Genomic DNA, 9,425 nt, shown 5'->3' on the forward strand with positions numbered 1-9,425 from the left:
TTTATTCCACGACCACGATTCGATCGTGATCCATGAACCCTCCTTCCCTATTTTTTCGCCCGGGAAAAACGCGCATTCCATTCAAGGACTATTATTGTGTGTACAACGACACAGGGAAAATGTAGTATGTTTTTTTCACACTGGGGGCGCATGGCGCGCAAGGAATGCGCAACTCTTTCTTTGTCGCGAACACATATCCGCGCGGCTGATTTTTCCCCCCCAGTGGGAAATAGTCATACTACATTTTCCCTGTGTCGTTGTACACACAATAATAGTCCTTGAATGGAATGCGCGTTTTTCCCGGGCGAAAAAAATAGGGAAGGGGTTCATGGATCACGATCGAATCGTGGTCGTGGAATAAAGTGCCCAATGGGCAATTTGTAAAAAAATCCCCGGCTCCGTATCTTAATCGGAACAAAAGATATGGCCGCCGGAAAAATCCATCCTGCCATAAGAGATCCACACACAAAAAAAATTTTCTAATACTTCTGGAAAGTGGTGTACAGCCTCAGCGGAGGCTTGTACAGTTCTGATTTTTTTTTCACGAATACATCTTAAACAAATGTATTTGTAAAAAAAAATTAAAAAATCTATCACCAATATTTACCTTGCAAATCAGTGAGGTATTTACACGGAGGCTTACGGGTATCCGCGCATTTTCTAACACTTGTGGTGGGTACTGTATAACTATATATATATATAGTATAGTATTGTATAGTTAAGTATATAGTTAAGTAAGTATTTTATCTTTTAACTAGTTACTTTATTCAACTGATATATTTATTAGCATTGTCATGTTTAAGGTCCATTTAATTTTTGAGACTCCCTCTAGCGGATAGTTACATAGAAAATTTTTTTAAAAGTGGCGTCGTCGCACATCAGATCGAGTCTAGCGCCAGACTACCCCTGAACAAGGAAGAACAATCTCCATCGACCAGTAGGTAATTCCGATGTGGCCAACTCTTGTCCACCAACAAGAGTTACACGGCTTCGGTTTTATACTGGGAAGAGTACGTGGACTATATACAAGAAGGGGGTGGGAGGTCTTGACTTTTACATCGAGACCCACCTTCCGTATATAGAGACCAACGTGCATTGTTCCTGATTTCATACTCACTTTCCCCGAGATTCGAACTCGGGCCCTCTAACAGGGTAAGCGTACTCGTTAACCCACCATCTGTGAGGGTACATTTACTATCGTACAAGGAATAGAGTTAAATGTTTTAAAATAAACCATAAATAAACCATTGATAAATGAAAATTATAGAAAATATTTTAAAGACATCCTTAGGACATCCCCCCTCGAGACAACCGGACATCCTTGGGATGTCATAAAGATAACCCATTGCTATGTGGGTCTGTAGAAAAGTTGTTTTCCAGGTGATATGTTTCTTATATAATATCAACTGCTTCATATAAGTTGTCTTTACTAGTAGAACATTTGGTCAATATTATCCAGCTAGGGCAATACCGTTTTGGACTATAAAAAGATGTTTTTAAGATGTCCTGCCGGGGATGCTTTTAGACAAGGCCATTTTGGAATATAAAAAGATGTCTTTAAGATGTCCTTTGGGGGATACTTTTGGGTAAAGCCATTTCAGAATATACGTCTTACGGACGTCTTATTTCAATCTTGGTGTTATGTCCCGAGTTAGTCTTTGAGCGGACATCCTAAAAACATCTTTTTTAAGTCTTCAAGTTCATTGGTGAAGTTGTCCTGAATTTGCCTTGTTAAGACGTCTCAAAGACATCTTTTTCTGATCCAGTTTTGCCCTTGTTCATTTGTCCTGAAATAGCCTGATCTTGGACGTCTTACGAACGTGTTATTTAAGTCTTTCTATTGTGTCCCGACCCGAGTTAGTCTTTGAGCGGACATCCTAACAACATCTTTTTTTGGTCTTCGAACCGCCTTGTCCTAGAGTAGGCATAGCTGGACATCTTAAAAACAATCATTTTTAGTCTTCGATAGCATTGTCCCAAGGTATTCCTGAGCGGACATCTTAGAGACCTCCTGTTTTAGTCTTCGATGGCATTGTCCCAAGGTAGTCCTGAGCGGATATCTTAAAGAAATCTTTTTTAGTCTGAAATGGCCTTATCTAAAAGTATCCCTGACAGGACATCTCAAAGAGATCTTTCCATAGTCCGAAACTGCCTTGTCCAAAAGAATCCTCGACAGGACATCTTTAAGACATCTGTTAGTAGTCCGAAAAGGCCTTGTCCAAAAGTATTCTTGACAGGACTTCTTAAAGACATCTTTTTTTTGGTCAGGCAGGCCCATGTCGTAAAGTATCCCCGGCAGGACATCTTAAAGAGATCCTTTTCTAGTCTTCCTTTATCTTGTCCCAATTAGGGGCCTGACGGGACATCTTAAAGACATCTTTATTTTGTCAGGCAGGTCCCTGTCCCAAAGTATCCCCGACAAGACATCCAAAAGACATCTTTCTTTGGTCTGGCATGCCCTTGTCCTAAAGTATCCCCGACAGGACATCTTTAAGACATCTGTTTGTAGTCCGAAAAGGCCTTGTCCAAAAGTCTTCTTGACAGGACATCTAAAAGACATCTTTTTTTGTTCTGTCATGCCTTTGTCCTAAAGTATCCCCGGCAGGACATCTTAAAGACATCATTTTCTAGTCTTTTTTTGTCTTATCCCAATAGTAGGCCTGACGGGACATCTTAAAGACATCTTTTTTTTGTCAGTCATGTCCCTGTCCCAAAGTATCCCCGACAAGACATCCAAAAGACATCTTTTTTTGTTCTGGCATGCCCTTGTCCTAAAGTATTCCCGGCAGGACATCTTAAAGACATCCTTTTCTAGTCTTTTTTTGTCTTGTCCCAATAGTAGGCCTGATGGGACATCTTAAAGACATCTTTTTTTTGTCAGTCATGTCCCTGTCCCAAAGTATCCCCGACAAGACATCCAAAAGACATCTTTTTTTGGTCTGGCATGCCCTTGTCCTAAAGTATCCCCGGCAGGACATCTTAAAGACATCCTTTTCTAGTCTTTTTTTGTCTTGTCCCAATAGTAGGCCTGACGGGACATCTTAAAGACATCTTTTTTTTGTCAGTCATGTCCTTGTCCCAAAGTATCCCCGACAAGACATCCAAAAGACATCTTTTTTTGGTCTGGCATGCCCTTGTCCTAAAGAATTTCCGGCAGGACGTCTTTAAGCCATCCATTTTTAGTCTTCTTTTGTCTTGTCCCAAAAGTAGGCCTGACGGGACATCTTAAAGCCATCTTTTTTTTGTCAGGCATGTCCATGTACCAAAATATCCCTAACAAGACATCCTAAGAACATCTTTTTTTAGTCCGGGATGTCTTTTGGACTACCGGATATCCTTGGGATGTCTTAAAGATTACCCGTTGCTATGTGGGTTATTAATTCATTATACCGGATGTCGAAATGTATTCCGCATCAAATGTGCACCCCTTGCGTTACAAAAGCTATTCGTATGCATTGACACTACTTTGTTATGCAGACTTTCTGTTGTTTGACGTGTAAAATCATACAAGATAAGTGCGGGAAAATCCACTCCTCTGATAGTTGATTAAGTTTATCGAAGCTAAAGGTACTCTTTAGCATACCTTTCCCCTTGGAAATATGGAAGAAAGTTTTAAACCAATGTAGGCTACTGCTGTTTCATAAAATCCAATTGATATTTAACCCAAATTAGTTATTGATCATGTATATGCTTTGGCAAATCGCTCTTAAACAAACTGTGCTTGTAACCTTATATAGTGAACCACTTTGAAGCAACAACACAATTACTATTTTCAATATGCAAGATCATTGGTTTTGCTGGATGATACATATTTGGAACGCTCAGATTGTTTGTTGGAAGCTCTGCGCTTGTTGACGGGAGGGTTCAATTCATCGACCGTTACGGTGTAAGTTAGTGTGTAGTCTGTCTCCGATCGCCAAACGTCGTCAATGGTGGTGTACGATTCCGAATCACGAACTCCGAATCACGTCACATGGTTTCCTTGTGGAACGTTAACAACAATAAACAAGAAATTTGCTTACGTCTATTAGGCCGGGCGTCATTGATGTGAAGTTACCCATTACTGCTGTACTCAAATATTTCTCCGTCAACTGAGCGGCCAGTTCTCCAGTAGGATCATCAATGTCTTTTGTTCCGTTCATCATGAATAAATATGAATTAAAATAAGTTCGACCAAAGAAACAGTTTCTCAATATACTAACGCAACGTATAGTCAGCAGTTGTGGGACCAAATCATTTGCCAAATACTCCTCGTCTTCGGTCAGATTGTTGGGAACTAAGAAACTGGTGTACAACACTGTTGGAAAACCATGGTGCAAAAAGTTTATCACGCGACATATAGCAAAAATTATCAATATAGAACATAAAGTTAACGTAAATTGAACGAAAGAAAACCTTACGTCCTAACACCACTGAGCCTTCTTGTTTGTTTGCACCGAACCTGTAGGCATCGAAAAATCCGATTAATGTGATGACAATCAAACAAGCGTCGCACAAGAAATGCTGAAAATTATAACAGCAAAGTATTCGTGTTTACATTGTAGGAACAGTTGCAAAATTGCCGGAATTGTATAACTCAAAAGGGTCGGACTCGATAATCCGTTGTGCTCCAGCAACTTGAATGATGGGATTGGAACCGCTGAAGCCCAGGCCACCTTTCGACATTTCCGCCGTCTTGTTAACGAAGAAAAAAATATGTAAATTTAAACAAGATACTAGCTAAAATAGTGGGATATACCCACAATATCAATCATCAATTGTGTTCTTTTTATGTGGTGAAAACGTTTGGCAAAATCTACGGCAAATATTGGTTGATTATACATACTGAGTAGTCTCGGTATGCTTCGTTCAGTTCTGCGGGATCGATATTGCGCACGCAAGTGAGTAAATCTTGGTAAGGTTCCACTGGACATCCTGCCATTTCAGAGATTTGAAGGGAAGCTGCTTTGCCTCTTCCGTCGCCATCAAGGGCCCATTCAGCCAAAACAGATCCGCTTTCGGCGATGGCCCGTTGGAAGAGTCCTGCACCAAAAATGATGGTAATACCGACTAGATTTAAGCTCAATAGTCCTACCTCTTGCTTGTGGTGCCAACAGAAGAAGCGTAATACTAGCGCTTCCAGCACTTTCTCCTGCGATGGTGATTTGACTGGGATCTCCTCCAAAGTATTGGATGTGTTTGTTGACCCAACGTAAAGCTTCGATTTGGTCGAAAATGCCGGCATTGCCAGGAACATCATCCGTGTCGAATGAGAGGAAACCTTAATGTGGGATGTTCCAAAGAATAAAAATTGTCAACTTTTCTCTGAATATAGAAAGAATTTTATATCACCAAGTGGACCGAGGCGGTACTGAATCGGAACTAGAACGATGTCGTGTTCCATAAATCTGTTGGGTAGATATTCGAGGGCATGGCCAAGAGAAAAACCTCCTCCATGGACCCAAACCATGACAGGAAGAAGCTTGTCGGATTCAAATGGCAACTAGACGTAATGCAATTTTGTTAAAAATCATTGCTAAAGTTGTCTTGATTTTTGTCGTTACTTGTGGCGTGAAGATATTCAGAGAAAGACAATCCTCGTTGGTTGAATTAAGCTGAGGGCAACCAGCATTATTATTGGTAGTCTGCTGGATTTCATCCATCGAGTAGGGGATTTTCGGAAGCGGTGGCTAAGTATGAAAATGGTATTTAGTTTCTCGTACTATGACCTCACGTTTGTAACTATACTGACCAAAAATCGATTCTCAGGCGTGGGTTTTTCTGCGTAAAAAACACCGCGAAACGCGTAGAACGGACGTTCAGTGTAAGTCGAGTTTTCGTTGGTCCCGTTAAGAACGCCATAACCAGGTACTTCGAGGATGACTTGCGAAGAAACCTCAGCTAAATAATGGCCGGCCAAAAGGAAAATAACGATGATGGGTAACAAAAGCGACTTCATTTTGCTGCGACAGCTGAAGGTCTTAGTCGGATATCTCAACTACTTTTTATAGCTTGAGTGGTATCTATCTTCCGACTGAATGGGCGGAGTTTCAATATTATTCAAATTTTACCCAAAAAAGTTCGAGTACTCAGCGTCTTCTCGTATATAGTGCAACTTGATGTAGACATTTGAAAAACGATAAAACTATCAAGAGAAACCGATCCAAATCGACATCCATCCATTTTGTGTTGCATAGAACGTAGTAATGTTAGCACACGAATTTTGTAATTTCGTATTGTCCAAATAATAGGTAATACTAGGCGGAGTATTCTTATAAGTAAAAGATAATAAGCTATTTCTGTCAACCGTCTCTATTGATGACAATGCAAACGTGAGATAAAGGTAACCAAGGGCAACAATGACTAATGGCTCATTTGTCTATACGGAGAAAGATCAGATTATTTTTGAAAAAACGTGACAAATGAAGAATTCTTTGATTTCAAGGTGAAACGGCGACGGGATTTGAAAATGGTCATTGGACACATTGGGGCAACGCTCAGCACATTTCAATGTTCCTTTTCTTCGGTAACTCGATTATGTCTAACATCAACTGAGAAAGAGTTGAAATTAAAATTTAGATGATACCCGACTAACGCTGGACAGGTTTTACCGGCGTCATTGATGTCCTCTACTTTTACAAAGTCGATATTCCACCGAATCTCGACTATGCTTCAGCTTTTCTTGCGTTTGGCATCGAAGGATTCTTATTCGGAAATCATCTTCATGGCAGGTCACACATGGACGTTATATGGTTCGTTGTTCAACTTAACGCTTCTGTCGGCATTAATTTCACCGCTATTAAAAAAAAAATACTTCTCTAATAACTAGGTCCACATGTATTTGTTTTACGTCATCATAGCCTGCGTGATATGTGTGGCACTAGAGGCTCGCTATAGAGAAAATGTCACAGTTGCTTTGGCTAGAACCTATTTCACGTTTCTCCAAGGAACGTTGTTCTACCAGATCGGATTCATCTTGTATCCCCCTGGTGGTATGGCTCATTGGGACCAAGAGAACCACGACCAAATGATGATAATCACCATGATCTTCAGCTGGTAATCAATCAGTTTGTTCAGTTACTCGCTTTTGATGCTTGGATGTTATACCTTTTATCTGATACCACCAAAGGCACTGTGCAATTGTGGCTGTGATTATGTTCTTCTTCGTACTCATTGTTGGCAAAATGGTCAAGAGGGGATCCACTGGAAACGATTTCGTCCGCAATGACATTCAATATCAAAAGGTTGGCGCGAATGGCTTGAACAGTGGTGAAAGTTCTCGACCGATTATTTCGAATAGTTCAACTATGAGACAGACCTTCGACGAGACCAGCGAGGACGAAGTTTAATGATTGATTAATCAATATCTGTTAACGCTAAACTAGCTACAACTAGCTATTTCGTACACTGTCCAACTCTTTCGATTCTTACAACGGCGATCAATAAATTGTTCAAGTGCAGTTTTTTTTAATATCAAGCTTTTTAAATAAATTGTTGTGAGATACCACTATTTCCAAAAAGAAAATCTTCCTTTATTCTTACATCCTTCGACGAAACGTTCCAGACGGCGAATTAGAGTGATGGCTGTATTATATAGGCTACTATTTCAACCCTTGAAAGAAACAGGACAATACAAATCATTCTACACGGGACGTTTTTCAATAATTTTGCTATACGTTTTGTGTTTGTAAGAAAGTTATCATTTAATTAGATATTTAAAACGATTATCAATAGCCCAGATAATTGTTTTTCTTTGGCAGTGAACGTTGGAAGCGACCAGACTGTCTCTTTGAAGCTGTGCGTCTTTCACCAGGAGGAGTGAGTTCGTCCACCGTCACGGTGTACGTTAATGTGTAGTCTGCTTCCGTTCTCCAAACATCGTCAATTGCGGTGTAGGATTCTTCGACGGTGTTGTATCGTAAAAACTGTGGAATTCCATCAAGAAGTGCTACACCGTCCGGAGTTGGATTACTTAAAAATGATTTAATGAGAAATAATGAACCGATACAAGAACAACGTATTTGAAAAGGTTTTACCCAAATATGACGAAATTTGTCCAGACTTGAAGCATTTTCATCGAATGTTCAATCTCACTACTATTGAGACCGGGTGGGACAGACTTGAATGGGTAAATAAACAGGTATATCAGTTCATCGGCATGGCTGACACCTATAAAATAATCAAGTCGTCACACAACTCGCCATTTTACTAAATGCTATTTGTTGATCGAGAAAAGTGGGTATGCCAGTTTACCGTGAGGAATTGGAGGTGGATTTGCAGCAAACAAATAGCTGAAAATGGAATTTCTTCCTTCGTACTCGAAGGAGTAAAAGAACGCGTCAGGATTATGTTGAGAAACGAGTTGTGTTGTCTCGTACGTCGGTCCTTTCAAGAAGAGCACGCTGCACATCTATCCGGGTTTAAATATATTTGAATTGAATCTTGAGCCTTGGCCAATCGAGTACTTTAAACGTATCAATAAGAAATATTTTCTAGCTATACATCTGTTAATCCGGGTATCATGGATGTAAAATTGCCCATTACTGCAGTGCTCAAATATTTTTCTGTTAACTGAGTGGCCAATTCTCCGGTAGGATCATCAATATCTGTTGGATTCGTAAGTCAGTCTGAACATTTTAAATCCCTCAAGAAGAAAATTGTTTTTTTTTTATACTTACGCAATGCGTTCAGCAGAAGTGGTACTAAGTCATTTTGCCAAAAAATCCTCGTCTTCAGTCAAATTATTGGGTACCAAAAATCGTTGTACAATACTGTGACAAGAACACAGCGTCAATTTAAGTCCATTGAAATTCGTCAAGAAAAAGAAACCTTACTTCCCAACACTAATGTGCCTTCTTGTTTGTTTGCTCCGAACCTATTAGTTTCAGAAAATATAGTAAGTGTCACAAAAACGAACAATTATCGTGAAAATTCATCGGTGCGTTCACGTAAACAGCCTTTTTGTGCATGTTGGCTATACGCTTCCCAAAGTTTCGAGTTCGTGTGACAGCACCTTCAAATTTATCGAAAATACCTTACTAAAGAGGAAGTATAGCTACCGTTCACTTACATGGTAGGGACATTTGCGAAATTTCCCGAACTGTAAAGCTCACGGGGATCGGACTCGATGATCCGTTGAGCTCCAGCAACCTGAATGACAGGATTTGAACCACTAAATCCAAGACCACCGTAAAATCTTTCCTCCGCCTATATGGTTAAAACAAAAGATCAAATAAAATTAGTACATGGGATTTAACTTCCATCGCTACCTTTATTTGCATTTTTGTTTGTTACTTACCGCAAAGTCTAGATAAGCTTGGGTAATAGTTTTTGCGTCAACGTTCTGCACACAGGTGAGCAAATCTTGGTAAGGTTCTAAAGGACATCCTGACATTTCAGCGATTTTCAGGGAAGCCCGCTTTCGTTTTAGTTGAACGAAGTACAAC

The 9,425-nt window shown here is 40.0% G+C and overlaps 3 protein-coding genes across 3 annotated transcripts; 1 reads left to right on the forward strand and 2 right to left on the reverse strand.

The window, feature by feature from the left end:
* Positions 1-3,964: 3,964 nt before the first annotated feature.
* LOC123467982 (putative inactive carboxylesterase 4) lies at positions 3,965-5,954 on the reverse strand. The gene is made up of 9 exons (XM_045167648.1): positions 5,732-5,954; positions 5,544-5,669; positions 5,332-5,482; positions 5,075-5,260; positions 4,826-5,022; positions 4,538-4,674; positions 4,401-4,441; positions 4,058-4,297; positions 3,965-3,981 (listed from the first exon to the last, which is right to left on the reverse strand). Exons 1-9 carry the CDS (start codon positions 5,936-5,938, stop codon positions 3,965-3,967), a joined length of 1,302 nt encoding a protein of 433 aa, XP_045023583.1. The 5' UTR covers positions 5,939-5,954.
* Positions 5,955-6,185: 231 nt separating this feature from the next.
* Positions 6,186-7,439, forward strand: LOC123467983 (transmembrane protein 45B-like). The gene is made up of 5 exons (XM_045167649.1): positions 6,186-6,204; positions 6,425-6,505; positions 6,584-6,723; positions 6,809-7,035; positions 7,109-7,439. The coding sequence occupies exons 1-5, from the start codon at positions 6,186-6,188 to the stop codon at positions 7,326-7,328; spliced, it is 687 nt and encodes a 228-aa protein (XP_045023584.1). The 3' UTR covers positions 7,329-7,439.
* A 112-nt stretch (positions 7,440-7,551) lies between these two features.
* LOC123466446 (juvenile hormone esterase-like) lies at positions 7,552-9,334 on the reverse strand (the record flags this gene model as incomplete). Its single annotated transcript, XM_045167661.1, is given in 10 exon segments — positions 7,552-7,950; positions 8,016-8,148; positions 8,233-8,389; positions 8,482-8,585; positions 8,658-8,691; positions 8,693-8,739; positions 8,742-8,750; positions 8,814-8,854; positions 9,050-9,186; positions 9,278-9,334. Coding segments are annotated over 10 exon segments (963 nt in total), but the record flags the coding sequence as incomplete, so codon positions are not given.
* Between the last annotated feature and the right edge of the window lie 91 nt (positions 9,335-9,425).

This window comes from Daphnia magna, unplaced genomic scaffold (genome assembly GCF_020631705.1).
Source record: "Daphnia magna isolate NIES unplaced genomic scaffold, ASM2063170v1.1 Dm_contigs255, whole genome shotgun sequence".
NCBI lineage: Eukaryota > Metazoa > Arthropoda > Branchiopoda > Diplostraca > Daphniidae > Daphnia > Daphnia magna.

What these genes read in the sequence shown, in the direction of transcription:
- LOC123467983 (XM_045167649.1), top strand. An exon ending in TTCAATGTTCCTTTTCTTCG is followed by an intron (nt 6,506 to 6,583) that starts GTAACTCGATTA and finishes AACGCTGGACAG; the next exon opens with GTTTTACCGGCGTCATTGAT. An exon ending in ATGGCAGGTCACACATGGAC is followed by an intron (nt 6,724 to 6,808) that starts GTTATATGGTTC and finishes TCTAATAACTAG; the next exon opens with GTCCACATGTATTTGTTTTA.
- LOC123467982 (XM_045167648.1), bottom strand. Translation starts at nt 5,938, where the DNA reads ATGAAGTCGCTTTTGTTACCCATCATCGTTATTTTCCTTTTGGCCGGC. An exon ending in CGCCTGAGAATCGATTTTTG is followed by an intron (nt 5,670 to 5,731) that starts GTCAGTATAGTT and finishes TTTCATACTTAG; the next exon opens with CCACCGCTTCCGAAAATCCC. An exon ending in TTTGCAACTGTTCCTACAAT is followed by an intron (nt 4,442 to 4,537) that starts GTAAACACGAAT and finishes CGATGCCTACAG; the next exon opens with GTTCGGTGCAAACAAACAAG.